This window comes from Solenopsis invicta, chromosome 10 (genome assembly GCF_016802725.1).
Source record: "Solenopsis invicta isolate M01_SB chromosome 10, UNIL_Sinv_3.0, whole genome shotgun sequence".
NCBI classification, from domain to species: Eukaryota; Metazoa; Arthropoda; class Insecta; order Hymenoptera; family Formicidae; genus Solenopsis; species Solenopsis invicta.
In genome coordinates this window covers 475149-493497 of record NC_052673.1, presented here as the reverse complement: position 1 = coordinate 493497, position 18349 = coordinate 475149, and the positions used below count along the sequence as shown (strand labels likewise).

The 18349-nt window shown below is 33.5% G+C and overlaps 1 protein-coding gene across 1 annotated transcript; it reads right to left on the bottom strand.

Moving 5' to 3' along the window:
* Window positions 1-32: 32 nt before the first annotated feature.
* On the bottom strand, window positions 33-18349 carry LOC105202874 (26S proteasome non-ATPase regulatory subunit 2). The gene is made up of 4 exons (XM_011171561.3): window positions 18121-18349; window positions 17057-17787; window positions 3585-5155; window positions 33-1099 (listed from the first exon to the last, which is right to left on the bottom strand). Exons 1-4 carry the CDS (start codon window positions 18196-18198, stop codon window positions 798-800), a joined length of 2682 nt encoding a protein of 893 aa, XP_011169863.1. The 5' UTR covers window positions 18199-18349; the 3' UTR covers window positions 33-797.

Below are 18349 nucleotides of genomic sequence, written 5' to 3'. Positions count from 1 at the left end.
TTTTATGAAAGGGCTATAAACGAAAACTTATCTAAAGTTTTACGATTAACGTATTTTATTGACATACATTTTTATTTGTGGACATTTCGTTTAATACATACACTTTAACAAACTAACATGATCATAATAGACTATCTCAGTTTTCAGTTAATAAGATAGCGGCAAAATATAGAAAACATTAGAATGTAATTTGTATCAAATCTGCACAACTGACTGATCCAGACAGCAAGTCGGATAACTCGGTAGCAACTGAATTAAATTAATACTCCAACATACTCGCTACTATCGTCAATAATATGCACCACTTCTATTTTTAGAGAAAATGTGCCCGCGATTGTCTATTCAGCAAGTTGTGCAAGCTTGACTTATGTCGATATGGCGATCACGACTTAACATGTGACATGTGTACAACTTGACTGGTACTTATAAAAAAGTTAATGTTCACCGATTGTTATCGCTAAGAATGTAAAATACCGTTTTATATTGATTTTTTTACGATGTATATTGCATACAAAATTCGTACTGAGCGAGATTTTATACATATTGTATCAGTATTTTTTATTATTAAAATCTGTGCATTTTACTATTAAATAAGAAATATTATTGCCTTGTATTTTTTCCTGCGCAACATAACGAAAATATTGTAGAACGCATTTTGATTCTTACAAAAAGGAGATATGCGGAATATCTTTCACGAAATGAATAATGAAATACTTATATTATTCTATCTTATAAGTAATTCAGTACGAAGTTCAGTACATTGATCGATAAGAATATATTTAATAGAATTACAGTGACTAAGGTATAAAGTCCGGATTCTTTCTTAAGATTACAAAACCTTCCATAATCGGTGTTAATGGTATATATTCCTCAGTGGCAAGTTCTGCTCTCTCGCCATATGCCAACAACACTGGAGTGGTATGCGTTTGGAAACCCGTGATAGTCTTCGGTTTGCCTGCTTGGCCGACAACGTCGACAGCAAGCCCGACTCTAACTGGCACAGCCAGTGGATTCAGATCCTCATCAAATGTTACCAGCATCCTGGGTTGCATTGCAGCAGCCAGCGTGTACAATAGGTAATGCGAACGCCCGAGAATAACTGAAAATATACATATTACATAATATTAAGATGGTTTTATCGCGAAATGACTTTCTAAGAAACAAATCTTATAAGATTTATTTGAAACTTAAATTTTACTATGTGTCTATATTATAACAAACATTATTGTAATAAATGTAGAACTATTTAATAAGATTGCTCGTTATTCTGGCCTATTATTCATATTAATTAAATTTTACTATTTAAAGATAATGATATTCTCTATACATACGCATAATTTTTAGAGGGAGTAACCAAAAGATAATTGTATTTAAAGTTAGTACTTTTAACATACGTTTTCTATGCTACCCAAACAAAGTATAAAATAGGGTCATTCTTACGGCGTCTGATTAATCGGCCGAGAACTTCACGTTGATGACATAATATCGTGAAAGAAATTAGAATTAATAAGCATGAAAATATTGACGTGTTAACGATAAAATTTTGTTTTGCATGTCATTTCATTATTATGTGTTTCGTTGTAAAAATGTGACTTGTCTCGTGTTTACCACATTCATAAAAATGAGCCGCAAGTAATCTTAATTTTCTATATAAAAATATATTTTTCACTTCTTTTAACAGCTGTCCGTGTTTTCCTGCCTGAATAGGTTTCACTACGTGCTTTTCATGATTATTAACTAACTATCAAATGCCACGTCAGAAACTTTAATTAACCATGTATTTTCCAGTCTAAACAGGCTTCACTTCTCGTGCTTTTTATGCTTATTTACTGACTGTCAAGGGAGAAAAAAATAGTTGAGGCCCATTTTTACAAGTGTTCTAAAGCGATTTCGTTATTTTGTTTTATCTAAATTCTCTTTATCTATAAATAGCACGCAAAAAACTTTTACGTGTGATTTCTCGCTTATAATGTCACGATTTCAATATGGCTGCAGCGACTAGTCAGGAGCTTTAAGATATCTAAAAGATCTCTTTAAGACACATTTCTAAAAGTAGTCTTAAGAACATCTTTTAGGCCGGTATTCATAGTCGATTCTAATATTTAAGACCATCTTAAGTAAAGATTCGAACAGGACGTTCAGTGTCCTCGCTCAGTCCCATCGATTATTTTACGTTTTGAATTTGCGAACGCGATATATAACAAGAAAATTTTAGACAATGGTATCTCGTAAATTATTGTACACATTGGAAGGATATTTGGTACTATGAATTAATGGGAAGGATATATTATACAAATTCAAAATTTAGCGAAATCTGATGCTGGAGATTGCAAGAAACTAAACATAAATTGTTTTCATATGTACATACTCAATTTAAGATGTAAGAATTAACAATCTCTCAAATGCTTATATTTAATTTTAGTATCGCATTTTTCCCTTATTTTTATGAAATTTTTTGCTGAAAATAAAAGAAAATTTTATGCCAAAACTTATGTAATATTTTACAAAATCGCATCTTTGAGAACTATGTTGTAAATATCACTATAAACGTCGTCTATATTTCTATGCAAATTTAATTTTCATAATAATGGGAAGGGAAAGAGAAGGTATTTTAAAAAATACTAAGTTTTTGAAAAATTTAAGTACACAGTTATAAAGTATATAAAAAATCATGAAAATTTTATCCAAAACATTTTTTTATACTTTACCGTTTTGATAATTGCTTGGAATCAAATATAATTATTACCTTTGATTGTCTTGATTCTTAAATCTTAAATTGAATATGTAAAAAACTACATCTCTTAGATTTTTGTGTTTAAGGCTCCTGGCGCCTCAGCCGAGAACTCCGCGTTGACGATAGCGACAACCGTCACGGCCAAATTAAAACTAATAGGCGTGGAACGTGATAGATTGACGATGAAATTTTGTTGTGCATGTTAGATTTCGTTATTATGTGTTTCATTGTGGAAATGTGATTTGTCATGTATTTATCAAATTTGTAAAAATGAACCGCAAATAAAGTTTCTTTGAATTTTATACATAAAAGGATATTTTTTACTACTTTCAATAGTTATTCGTGTGTTTTCCTATCTAAATAGGCTTTACTTTAAGTTCTTTTTACAACTATTTACTGAATGTTAGGCGGAAAAAGGATAGTCAAGGTCCATTTTTACAAGTGTTTTAAAGCGATTTCGTTGTTCTGTTTTATTCTCTTTATTAAAAAATTAAATTCTCTTTATTAGAAAAGTCACGTCGGAAACTTTTATGTGTGATTTCTCACTTATGACGTCACGACTTCAATATGGCTACGGCGATTAGACAGGAGCCTTAATAACATATTTCAAGAAGAATCAATTCTGAATAGTATGACTGATTTCTTATTATAAATTAATTTTATAGCCATTGACTAACTTAGTTAAGAAACCTGCATGGATCTTTACAAATTGATTATCAAATGAACTTGTTATAATCATGGTAAGAATTTTCATAACAAGAATAACTCATTTACTTGCAAATATTAATAGGCTAATAATTATATGAAAAATATATCTATTGCGTCTACTGCATCAAAAATATATACTCACTATTTTTCACGTCCAAGAAACCGATTAATGTCGACAGAAGACCAGCGAGAGCAACGGGACTGAGTAGTTGTCTATCGCTGTGATAAGGCGATAAAGTGAGCGTGCCTTTACCCAGATGCGTCAAACCTTGTGCGATGCGTACCATGAAAAGATTGTTAGGATCTTTTGCGTGGAATTGAGCTAGTTGTCTCAACATGGCGGCTAATCGCGCGTTATTCGTACCAGCACCGACCAAACCCATAGCGAATATCGCATTGTGTGCTACCTCAGGGTCGCTGTCATGCGAGAATTTGGACAACGTGTCCAAGATGTTTAATTTCGGATTTGATACCGAGATGAGACCCAGGGCGAGTGGTACTGAACGGCGAATAACGGGCTCGCAATAACGCAGTAGGTGACCAAAGGTTCTGTAAGCCATCTCGGCGCCGATTTCCTCTCCCATGGCAATCAAGGCAATGCCAAGGACGGCGATAGCCTGCCTGGAGCTCAGATCCTTCTCCTTGTCTTCCTTCTTCTCTTCTTTCTTATCTTTATCTTTACGTTCGCTTTTCTCTTCCTTCTCATTGCTCGACTCGTAGTGTTCTGAGCAGATGTGCAGCAAGTGTTGGATCTTGAGAACATTTCCCGTACCAGCATACGCACAGACTTCTACTAGTGTCGTCGACATCGATCTGAATGGTTCATGAACAATTTCTAAAGCTGCTATTATTGCTTCCGCTGCTTCTTGTTTACCCAGAAAACATAATCCTAAACCGAGTGCCAAAAAACGCGCATATGTATCCTTAAGATCGGACTCCGACTTATCCATCAGCGTGTGCATAATCGCCGTTGTGACGTAAGCGTTGCAGGAACCGGCGGCGACCATTCCCAATGCCAATCCAGTCATACCCAACACTTCCCAACTTGATTTGGTATCACTCAAGACTGGTGTTAACAAACCCAACACGCCTTCTCTGTTGGAGCCAGCGTACGCGATACCGAGGCCAACAATAGCGCCGATACGCATAGTGTTGCTGTTGTGCAACACATAATCGGAGAGTAGAGCCAAGGCAGGATCGCATTCATTTCTCACGCCGCAATTGACGATTCCGCAGGCTAACAAAGCGCCAGATTTGATATAATCCTCCGAAGAATATAAATATTTATCAATCGGTGTTAAACCACCATCAACGTCCCATAATAGGATCAAACCTAAAGATGCAGTCGCGCTCAACATGCCATGTTCCTTGTTTTTGTACAACCACTTGTTACCATCCTCAATTAGCAGCTTGTCGTGGCCAAATGCAGCGTTTACAAAACCATTGACAAAACTCGCCGCAAGGTTCTGCCGTGCCGAATCAACCTGGCCTCCACCAAACGGCGGTCGTGAGTTTTCCAGATGAGATTTGTAAACGTCCTCGGGTGTCTTTGGTTCCATTATGTCCAATTCACGTGCTAAATTCAGGAAGTGATTGTTTAGGTGGGAATTGGACATTATTTCGAACAGATCATCATCCTCTATTGTAGCTTCATGTAACTCCAAGAAAATTTGTTGGCGACCCAACATGAAAGCCAGTTGTTTTTGCACAGAACTGAAAAATATATAAAGATTTTAATATTCTGCTTGGAAAAATATCATTTAAAGACTGTACCCACTTTTATATTATACAAATGTGCTAGTACTTACTTATTTTAAATATAGTACACATAAGAATGTTATGTCTATAATATTCTATTTATATTAAATAGTACAATTTTTATATTTCAATTTATAATTATTTTTTGTTGTTATAATACTAAAATTTAAAAAATAATAAACTCAATTTTTTATGAGCAAGTATTCAAGATAATTTATGCAAAATTTAATTGTGATTTTGAGCATAGTAGTTCTGTAAAAAAATTAATTTTCTTTATTTAGAAAACATTTCTACATCGCACACAATGAAATTTTACATTAATTATTTTGAATACTCAAAGTACTTATTGTATTTAAAAAATTCTAATTGTGTTATTGTTTCTTAATGTATTTTCTTTTAAACCTCTGTTTACTTTCTATTACAATAATTTTTGATCCTGGTAAAAAGTTACTTTCAAATATTTAATGTTAATTTACTCAAATGCAGTATAGAACAATTTGAAACTTATTTCATTACTTTGAAAATGAGTATAAATCCTTTTCTTATAAAGATGTTACCCTTAAAAGACTGGGCGCGCGCGCGATATTCAATCTTTTCGTATAATATAAAAATTCATTAAATTTTGAGAATAAGTTTATAATATATATAGACATTCTCAAACTTTTTTAAATTTTTGAACCATATAGTTTTTTTTAAGGCTCCTGAGTACTCGCCATGGCCATATTAAAGTCGTGACGTCAGAAGCGAAAAATTACGTGAAATGACAAATAATTTTGTCCGACATGATATTTGTAAATAAAGCCAATTTGGATAAAACAGACTAATCAGATGGCTTTAAACACTTCTAAATATCGGTCACGACTATCCTTTCCTTGTCTAGCAGTCAGTAAATAGTCGTAAAAAGCATGTAAAGTGACGCCTTAGACAGGAAAACGGATAGCTATTGAAAGAAGTGAAAAATGTGCTATTATGTATAAAATTCAAAGATATTTTACTCGTGGTCCATTTTTACGAATTTGGTAAATACGAGACAAGTCATATTTTCACAATAAAACACATAATAATAAAATAACATGCACGACAACATCTCATCGTCAATCTGTCATCTATTAGTACTAATTTTATCCGACGGAATGTCGCTACCGTCAACGCGGAGTTCTCGGCTGAAGAGTCAGGAGCTTTAAATAAGTTTCTAAAATAATTGGTCTTATGGATCTTATAGGAAAAGTTTTAAGTAATTTTATTATAAACAAAATATAAAAAACAAAATAATTGAGGCAAAATAATTGTACGAGCAAATATGATTGTTATATAGATAATTTATTAAAATCTGACAAGATTTCGAAAGCAATACGTTTCAGCCTGACTTGACCTTCTTCAGCCGTGTATTATTAATCTAATATTACTTCTAAATCTTTACAATCTTATGTTAACAATATTATGAACATAATAATTCGTACGGATTTGAGCGCGTATAAGTTAACCCGTATATGTCATTACGTGTAAATGCATAACTGATTCTTCGTTGCCACGCAAGAACAGTTTGAGTCTCTGCCAGATTGATTGTCAATATGTAAATAGTCCATAAATTCTTTGTTGTGCGACATCATATTTGCTCGTACATAGCCTCAATTATTTCGTCATTTATAACACAAGCGAGAAATCCTTGTTATGAAAATATAAAAATTTTGAAAAATTCCTAATATGAATACTTTAAAAAATATTTTAAAATTAAAAAAAATAAAGCTTTATCATATCACTTTCATACAAGAGCAAAAAATGTTCATAAATTTTATTCCGTTTAAGCTTATCAATTATTTGTATTTTTATTATACAATTTTCTTTAAATATGACGTTATTTTAGTGAAAATATCGTTGGTTATTATATTTAAGTCCTTATAAATAATTTTTCTTGAACTTTTCCTACATAAATATTTATCAATATTATAAGAAAAATATTTAAAAATTACTAATTATTTTTATTGCTTAAATTTTGTTTATCATTTATTTTGAAGATGATAATACCAAAAGCTTCTCTACTAAAGGACTATATATTAGTGAAAAATCACGTGATTTTTGTTCACTTTGATAAGTTAGAGAATTTCTTTAGAAATATTTTTATAAAACTAAAACCAAAAAACAGAACAAAAGCTCAGAAGAATAAAAATTAAAACATTGTTGAAAAAGCTATGACAGCTATGCAAAGTCTTCGTGCTTAATTTCTTAAATATATTGTATATTTCTCAAATAGTTAACAAATGTTTCATATTGGATCGTCATCCTCAATTTTTTAGTTTACACTAATCACTTTGATTCACGTATTAAGAAAGAGACCCCAGAAGTGATACTCGTGTTTTTCAATGTCAATTTTTTTGATGATTCTTGAGGCAAAAAATGTAACATGTATTGCAATGTTTATTAACATGTGGCTTTATATTCGAGTTATAAATTTTTCAAAATTCAAAAAATTGAACGATCACTCCAGCGAATCGAGTTCGCATTTGTAGCTCGGCATTTCTTTTTTCTTTAATACATATTTTGTAATCTTTTATTTCATTTAAACGCTATAATACAATGATATAATAAATATTACAATTACTTATGTATTACAATATATATTTCTACAAACTTTCAAATATTAAAATAACCCTATAAAATCACAAATCTTCCAACTCTAGTGATTCAACAATTAAAATCTGTTTGCAAATAATTTTGTATTAATTTTTTATTTAATTATTTATGTGGAGTAATAGCTCAGATATTGTAAAAACGGAAAAATTTACTAATAATTCAGAAAGAGAGGTTAATAAGAGCTACGACGCGGTTGTTGGTACATATCAGTAAATCTTTCGTGTTTATTAAACAACTTTCATTATACTTATACAAACATTTAAACCCGAGTTCGGATCATCTTCAGCAAATAATGATTAAAAAAAACAGTCATCGGAATATCCTCCGCATCACAAGGCGTTGTTAAATAATTTTAGTCCGTCACAATCGGATGGTCATCTGAGTGAATATATCTTGAAATTCTGAAGGGTGACAATAAACATCAAAATAACAATAACTACAAAAATTAACCATTGACAAAGTCTTTAACCAAATCACCATGTGAAGCAAAAAGAATAATACATAATTGGATAGATTAATAAATATATGCAGGCTTACACACGCCGTCAGTCAATTAGTTAGAAAAATTTACAACAATTTGCACATCAAATAAATGATATTATAATATACGTACATTTGTTATTTCTGATTTCTTGCGGAAAACATATTTGATTCACATTTGAAGAAACATGCTTTTCTAGAATTAATTTTGACGCATAGCATGCATATTCCATTATGTTTTTAAAAACGTTTAACGAGAACTGTAAGTATTATATCATTTATTCGACGTGCAAATTATCGCAAATTTCTAGACTTTCCATGTTTTTACGACATGTATTATCTGAGCCACTGTTTCATACAAAAAATCAATAAATAGATAGATAGATATTTATTACTTCGGCTTATTTTACATGCCAAGAAGGGACTTGGTTTACAATGAGTTCCTTACCACACGCATCCATCCATAACCCATACTTTCGCCTCGTGGCCGCTGCCTACCTATCCTACTATTTACATCCTTATTACCTAATATTTACAGTTCTTTTACTCTACTACATACATTCTACTCACAAATTTACTTTGTACTTTATTTATACTTTCGTTTGCCTATTATCATTTCGCCTTATCCTGCTCTTTGTGTTACTTTACAGTCTCTCTTACCTTTACCTCTATTTCGATATACGCATATATACGCTTACGCCACTGTTTACCCTACTTTTACCTAATCTTATACCTTTACCTCTTCTATTGCTATTGCCCGTTCTATTTATTAACGTCTATTTCCTTTCCTAATTTCCTTTCCTGTTCCTTTATTTCTTTCCTCATCTTTTTCACTTTCTTTCTCTTAAGCCATATCCTTCCTAAAATCCTTTCCTTAATCTTATCGAGATTATCTTCCCATATTTTTTCCATAATCTCGTCTTTTCCTTTGCCTAATTCCGCCCAGTCCTCTTTCAATTCCTGACATTTCCCTATGTAGTGTTCCATATTATCCCAACCTTCTTCGCAGAACACGCATTTTCTTTCCTCTTCTTCTAACCAATATTTATTTGCCTCTTCCATATTTCCACATCTCAAATTTATTAGTGCCCTGATTCCCTCTCCTCCCTTTATCTTATTTAAACTTTCTATTTCTAGGTACTTAGGCCCGGATTCCCTGCTCTTTACCCCTATTTCTCTGTATTTCTTGTTGTATCTTGACTCTAAAATCCTACTCTCCTCTTCTTGCATCTGTATATCCCTCTCCCTCTCAATTATCTCTAGTTCCATCTCTCCCCCGTCCTCCTTCCATGCCTCTACTGCACTCACTCCCCAACCATTTCTATTGTAATATTTTTCCCTCTCTTTGCTATATAAATCCTTCCTTCCTTTCCTCTCTTTCTCCATCCAACAGTTCTTGACTAAATTACCTGCTACCCCATTTTTGATCCTATTCTCATATCTTTTGGCCCTTATTCCCCATCCTATACGTAATTTTTCCATTCCCAATTCCCTGGTTACAATGTATCTTGGTGTGCAAAAATCTAATTCAAACAGCCATCTAACGTAATCTAACATTATTTTTTCCAACGCTTCTTTTTCTGCCCAGCCCCATATTTCCGCTCCATACGCCATTACACTCTGAACCAGGTACCTAAACAGAGTCCACCTCCTTCTGAAATCATTTCTCCCTAATCTCTCACCTAATCCCCACACCTTATTTGCTGCCAACCTTCCTTTTCTACTCAATTCTTTTATATGTTCCTTATAGTTCCCTTTCCTGTTGAACGTGAAGCCTAAATACTTAAACTTATTTACCTCCTCTATTTCTTTATTTCCCCATTTCCACACTTCTTTCCTTTCCTTTCCTTTCCTGTTAAATACTAATACCTTTGTTTTCTCCGCACTTAACTCTAATTTCCTATCTCTTAAGCACCCTTTAAATGTTCCCATCATGTCCTGCAAAGCTTCCCTATTATTCGCAACTAGAACTACGTCGTCTGCGTACATCAGACTCCATATCCTCTCTTCACCGATTTTTACCCCTCCTACCCCCCTATCCCTTAACCTATTTTCTACTTCCATCATATATAAATTAAAAAGGAGTGGACTCATTACACAGCCCTGTTTTACGCCCTTTTTTGTGTAGAAGTTCTCTGTTGTTCCATACCTCGTCCTCACTGTCATCTCCGTTACCTCGTACATCCTTTTTACTCTTCTTATCATCTTCTCGTCCAAGCCATTTCTTCTCATTATTTCCCATAACATCTCCCTGTCCACATTGTCGAATGCCGCCTTCAAATCTGCAAAAAGGGCATATACCTTTCTTCCATCTCCCCCTTCGCTTATTTCTCTTTGGGCCATGTGGCTGAGAACAAATATGTTGTCTATGGTCGATCTCCCTTTCCTAAATCCTGCCTGACCTTCTGACAACAGACTCCTCCTTTCTACTTCCTTCTCTAATCTATTCCTTATTATTTCTGCATACACCTTGTACGCCGTGCATAGTAACGAGATGCCTCTGTAGTTTTCCATTTTCTCTTGGTCCCCTCTTTTATATAAGGGTACTATAATACTCCTCCTCCATTCTTCTGGCATCACTCCCTCTTTCCATACTTGTTGTATCAACCTTACTACTTTTTCTCTCAGGAAACTTCCTGCATACAACCACGCTTCCATTGGGATCCCATCTATCCCCGCGGCTTTCTTCTTCTTCATCCTTCCAATTGCCCTGCCTATTTCTTCTCTCTCCAAATCCTCCTCCTCTGTGCAGGGGGAGCCCTCCTCTGTGCAGGAGGAGCCCCCCTCTCTGATAGAGAAGCCCTCTTGCGGCTCCTCCCCCTCTCTCTCTCCTTCCTCTCTCCTTTCCTTTATTTCTTCTCCTTCCAAAAGTTCCAGGAAGTACCTTTTCCATTCTTCCTTGCTTCTATTGTTTTCTTTCCAGACTTTTCTCCCTCTCTTCTTGTTTATATATTTCCACACGTCCGCTTCCTTTTTTAATCTCTTCAGTTCTTCTTCTTCCTCCTCTCTTTTCTCCTTTGCTTTTTCCTGCAGGAATTCTTTGTACCTTGCTCTTTCTAGCATATACTCCTCTCTTTCCACCTTCCCTGACTTCCATCTCTTATGCATTCTTTTTACTTCTCTTTTCTTTCTTGTACAGCTCCTGTCCCACCAGTCTCTGTGTCCTAACTCCTTTTTTCGTCTCCTTACTTTTCTTTTAACCATTGCGCTGTAGACTATGTTTTTAATTTCCTGCCATCTTCCTTCCACCGTGACTTGTATCTCCTCTCCTCCCTCTCCTTCTTCCGTTGCCTTATTGAAGCTCTCGATCGCTTCTCTATCCCATACTATTATTTCCGCTTCCGTCTCTTTTTCCTTTCCCTCTTCTTCCGGATGCTCCTCTTCTTCTGCTTCTCCTGTTCCTTCAAGCTCCAGGCACAGAGGCATGTGGTCTGAGTCCACCCTTTCTCCTACCTTAAAATTAACTACATTTTCACGCATCCTATCGTTAACCATTACATAATCTATCACGGTGCTACCTCTTGGTCCTATATACGTAAATTCTCCTTCCCAATCTCCCTCCGTTGCCCCGTTCAAAATACTCCACCCTTTTTCCTGTATCCATTCTATGAAATTCTCCGCTCCGTTCCCTGTTTTTTTGTCCTTACTGCATCTTCCCATTCCCTCCTCCTCATCTCCTCCTCCCATCTCTCCTATCCTCAAATTTAAATCTCCTCCTAAGACTAGTTTTGCCTCCCCTACCTCCTTTAGAAGTTCATCTAGACCCTCCCTTAATTTCTTCTCCTTCTCTTTATTATAAATTGATACAATATATACCCTTTCCTTTTTCATCCTTACCTCAGACAGAATCATTCCTTCTACCTCCCTACGGCATAAGCTACCTCCATCCATTCCCCATCCTTTCTTTTTTCCAATCACAAAACCTCCCATAGACCTTCCCTTATTCTTAACTTTCCTCGCATAACTGCACCACCACTCATGAGTTTTCGGTAACCTTCCCTTTAAATTTTCCCAACCTTTTTCCTCTATCCATACCTCACTGAGACTTATGAAGTCGAAGCCTCTTATAAATTCCCAGAATTCTTTGTCCTTGTTATTTACCCCTGCTACATTCCAAAACAAAAACCTTCCCTTCCTTTTTCCTCTGTTTCCTTTCCCTTTTTTTATATTTCTGGTTTTCTCCTTTTTTTCCTCCCTAAACCTACTTTCCCCCCCTCCCCCTCCTCCATGTTCCCTTCTTGGCTTAGCCGAAATTCTGTCTTCCTAAGCTATCTTCCCTCCTCCTCTTATTTTCCTCCTCCCTCTCTATTTCTGCCCAATCTATCCATTCCCCCCCTATTCTCACCCTTCCCCTTCCCACTTTTACAATTTTTCCTTTATCCCTCTGTTCTTTTGCCCACCTATTTATCTTTTCTTGTATCTTCCTATCCTCCCAACTTAAATCGTTTGCTATAAAAATTGATCCTCCCCTTAGCCTATTTTTATTTTTCATTATTTCTTCCTTTTGTTCGCTGTTACTTAATTTCACTACGATTACCTTTCCACTTACCCTACACTCCTCTACCTTACATTCTACCTCTAATTTATCCCTAAACCATTCCCTTAACCACGTGCATCCTTTATTTTTATCTCCTTCCATCTCCTTCGTTTCCTCGATCCCCCTTATTATTATATTACAACGTCTCTCTTCCTTATCTTTCTCTGACATCCATCTCTTTATTTTGTCCACTTCTTTATCACTTAGCCCTGAGCTAGCCCTGCTGTATTGTGAAAACCTGCTCGTTACACTTCTGTCGTCTTCCATTTCGCTCCTCCCTGCACCTTCTTCTCTCGCGCTTTCCCTCTCTAATGCTTCTAACCTCTCTTCTAATTGTCTCCCTTTGTCTTCCCTACACCTCCTACACCTGACCCTCCTGCACTGCTCGCGCTCCTCGTCGACATAACCTACGTTTTTCTGTCCCGTTGAATTTCACTTCGCCGCTCTATTCTCCCTCTACCCTGCTTTCTCCCTCCACTCGCCCTGCTTCCTCGCTTTCCTCCCTTACCTCTTACCTACCTACAACCCTCCTTTACCTACAATTTCGCTCTTTTTACGCTTATCGCTCACACACACGCTCTGCACACGTCCGCTCTCACTCGCCACACCTAACCAAGTCCCAAAAAATCAATAAATAAAAAATATAATACAAAATTATTTGTAAACAGATTTTGATGTTGGATCACTGTAAATTTGGAAGATTTGTAATTTTATAAGTTTATTTTAATTTTCAAAAGTTTGTAGGTTGCCTATATTATAATATAGGCAATTATAACATTTGTTATATCATTGTATTGCGTTTAAATAGAATAAAAAACGTACAACACACATTTAAAAAAAAGTGCCTGCAAATGCAAATTTAATTCGCCGAGCAGAGCGTTCAATTTTTCAAATGTTTAAAAATTTACAACTAGAAAACAAAGCTGTATGTTGATAAATACTGCAACACATATGTTTTTATTTTGCCTCAAGAATCAAAAAAATTGGCATTGAAAAACATGAATATCACTTCTAGGATTTTCTTTACAAGTATTAGTTCCATACTAACATATTTAATATGCTTGGTATAAACGAGAATATTAAACGATTTGGTACTGATCGTACTTACACTGAGTATCAAAATACTCAGTGTAAACTAGGTATTTGTTATATTCCAATGTGAAACATACAATCTATCTTATTATATTTACCTAATTTACATCATTAAATCAATTGATATGCGTATCAAATTGGTGCAGATTATACATTTGTTACAGTCCGCGAGAAAAAATAGCACACCCAATGTTTTTGGTAATTATTTTATAAATTACAAAAATATAATTTCACGTATATATGGGTATTGTATGTTAATTTCTACAATATATGTACGAAAATCATAATAGTTATTTATTTTATCTGTAAAAACAAAAAAATTCTTAAAAATCGGTGCGACAAATTAATAGCACAGTCGTTTAGGTAATCAAAATCTGTTGATATTTAATTTAAAAAAAAAAAAAAAAAAAAAAAAATATTTCGTAGAATCTTCAGATTTTCGTAGAACCTCCAAATAATTGAAATTATTCGCTTTGGCAGTGATTTATAAAGTTTTTTAATTCAGTTTGGTTAATTTTTCCTTATTCGAACAATATACATTCTTTTAATTCCTTCATGCTATTGAACTATCTTCCTTTGGCATAAACAACTCTATCAAGATCTGCCCACAAGTTTTCTATTATGCTTATATCCAGAGAACGTGCTGGCCATTCCAAAAAGTGGAATATTATTAGATTTAAAATAGAACTTTACTACTTTTCCACTATGAACCGCTACGTTATCTTGTTGAAATGTGACCTTTTCTCTGGATATCTTTGTAGCATACCGAGCATATTAAACAATTTGGTATGAATATAATGCTTGCTATCAAGAGCTTGGTGTAAACTAGGTAAAAAGTTGCAAAACATATCGTTCACAATCACAAGTAATAATGTTAAATAAGTTCTGAAAAGAATTGATATAAGAAAATGTAAGAAAGGTATAATTAATAACTAATTCACGTGATTGAATTATTAATTCAGAATCTTACCTAAAATTACCAATACTGACCTGGTTAAGCTGTACATCGATACATCTCAAATATTGTAAGTTAAATATTGTGCCACAATAAAGATGTTTGCGACAAGGTTTGAAAAAATTCTGACTTTTTAAAAAGACCTGGCTTAGTAGGTTTTCCGGCTTTTGTGTTTTTATTTTTTATAATTTACTAATAATTAATAAAATTCACTATTCAATTGATAATTCTATTATAAATTATAAATTAATTTCAATTTTATTTATTAATATTTAGACAAAGGAAGGTAGTCATAAGATATATCTGATATAGTGGAATATCATCTCATGTAATTTGCTTTGAATTCTAAAAGCAACCGTTAAAATTACAATCCATTTAGACATTGTAGGATGGTTACTAGTCATTAGTGTTCATTGTGTTTTTATAAAAGATGAATTTCAGTTTTGCAGGTAGCAGAAATTTTTATAGGTGTGTAAGTAATTTTGAGAAGTATATTACATATTAATTTTTAAACTTTAGGTCTAACTTGAAAGACTTAAATGTAAATTTGAAATAATATTATTGAATTTAATATGTATCGAAATGTGTATGAATTCGGCAAAGTCATGTTATACGTGGGTTATGGTTGTGGAGTATTGTCGTCCGCCATGCCTCTTTTGCGACTTTGTAGACTTTGCTCTCATTGTAGACGTTATATAAATGTTTAGAAGCAAAGAAATTATTTTATAAAGTTTTAAATTCTATTTAATAAAAAATTTAAATAAAAATTAATAGCAGAGATACGTTTTGGACCGATAATGTAACAACACAATAATAGTAAGAAAGCCTTCTTCAGTCGTAACTAGATCTTAGTGCTTATATTTATTCGTGTGATTTTATATACTTCTTCAAATTCAACCAGAATGTGCGCCAAATTGTTTTTCCGGTCATAACACAGCATGTCGAATAAGAATTAGTAATATCACGATTTTTATTAAATTAATTAATTTAATATAATAATTGATGCTAATTTGCATCTATATACCCATTCCCCTGAAAATCTCTACTTTAAATCACGCGCCTCAAATGCGTTGTCACTCATATACGAATATTGCGAGAAATATCACTGTACCCCAATGGTCGAGGTGGTAAGACACCGAGACCGGAGATTCCGGAGGTGCCAGGTTCAAACCCTGGGTTGGTTGTTATTTTTCGCAATAAATTTCTTTACAGTTTTTTCAGAGGGGAATGAGTATATAGATGCAAATTAGCATCTATTATTATATTAAATTAATTAATTTAATAAAAATCGTGATATTATTAATTCTTATTCGACATGCTGTGTTACGACCGGAAAAACAATTCGGCGCACATTCTGGTTGAATTCAAAGTATATAAAATCACACAAATAAATATAGGCATTAAGATCTAGCTACGACCGAAGAAGACTTTCTTATTAACATTGTGTTAAAAATTAATAAAAACAATTTTTTTAATAAAATATATTTTACAAAATATTTGTAAAACATTGTTTCGTGGCACTTATTTGTATATAAAATTAACAAAAGATCATTAATTTATGTCTTTCTATAAATAAACCTTTTATGGTATTAGTAATTAATATTACACAATCCCCTGCTGTTTCACAAATGCATTCTTTTTCTCTCTTCACTAAATTATAAATGTTTCTTCTGTATATCCAATAAATTTCTATCTATAGGATAATTGATAGAACTATATGACTAATAAATTAGCGTTAGTTAGAATCGTGTCACGTTAACCTTTACCAAGTTATTTTTAAAAAAACAAAATGGTATTCCACAACTGTCCTTTCCTCTACATATATCAATATAAGAGATATTCCATGCCAAATGGACCAAGTCTCTCAATTCAACCATTTTTCTTGAGAAAAAATGATTCTATCATATATGAAGTCTTAAAATATTTGTTATACATAGTAAATTTTTGTAAATTTACTTTAAAAAGTTTTTTAAATAAAGATTTTAAACTATAATTAACATAGTTAAACTCATCTTGTCAAATACTGCAATGCAAGATTAAATACTTATTTGAAAAATGTCTAAGAAATTAAACATGAAGACCTTCTGACTCTTATAGCTCCTTTTGAGAAACTAAGTTATTAAATTACTAAATGAAAAATTCAAAAGATTTATATATTTACAGGTCTCGGCAGTTCGTGAAGATCGATTCGATGAGTGGTAAATCATTGAGTTGCATCGCCAGCCTAATCGCTTGAGGATATTGCCCAAACTTTCGATATAATTTACAGGCAACATGAAGGAGAGTGCTGTTCTCTGGATCAGCTACATATGATACACAGCTCGTGAGATAGAGACATACTCGTTGATATGCACTTTCATCGACATATTGTTCCAGCAAATCCAACCTCTCAATCTCCATTAGAAGATCACATGCCTCTGTCTCTGCATTATGTGCCATGTTATAAGGTACAATCTCGTGTACCAGAGCAATAAGTTTCTTATTTGTAACCTCGACGTTGTCACCCGTGACTTCGTCCCATTCACCAGCTAATTCACCTGATAAATGTCTAACATATTCATGTCCCCATTCACCAATCGCCAATGCCGAGCCTGTGAGTCTATATTTCAAGCATTCTCGGCCCTCGCCCATGGTCATTGCCAAAACCGAAATAATATCTGAACATAATTCCTTACATTTAATATTGGTCATTTTATCATGTATGCTTTTCATAGTATCATAGTGAGGTCGCATAAATTTCAATGGCTTTGGAACACTTGTCATTGACGTTGTTGATGCACGAATATGTGAGCGTAATGATTCTAAAGCAGGATAATGCAATTTGGTGTTAGCATCTTGAAGACGTTCCACAAGCAAAGTTAATTCCTCCTGCAAAAGCTTATCTTCTTCTGACTAAAAGACAAAACCAATTTTTTTATATATGTATATTTTTTCTAGATATTAGAGTGTATATCATTTTAAACAATACCTTTAACAATATTCTTTATTTAGTTTCTTAAAATTATAAAAAGAAATTACTAAGACAATGAACATTTAATGATTGCAAGACTACTTAAAAATAATGTAGTTTTATAAATTTAATATAAATTACAACAGCATTAAATCAATGTTCTTTGTATATTAACGTAAGAATTGCAAATGCAGATTAACTCAATGGTATTATAATGTTTCTCTCTTCTATAGCAATGCGACAATATCGATGTTTGATGCAAATTAATTTCTTACCAGTTCATTTTTATCGTCTTCTTTTCCATTCTTCACTTCTTTAATTGGTTTCGTGTCTGTTTTGGTACTTTCAGGCATTTTATTCACTTATTTTCCAAATAATTATAGGCAACAAACACAATTTCTTTTTAACTGCCTACAAATATTTAAGGTTATAAAATGGTCATTCAAGAACCAAGAGATTTCGCGAGTCACCATCACGGATATACTACATAGAGCGGTAACTGTC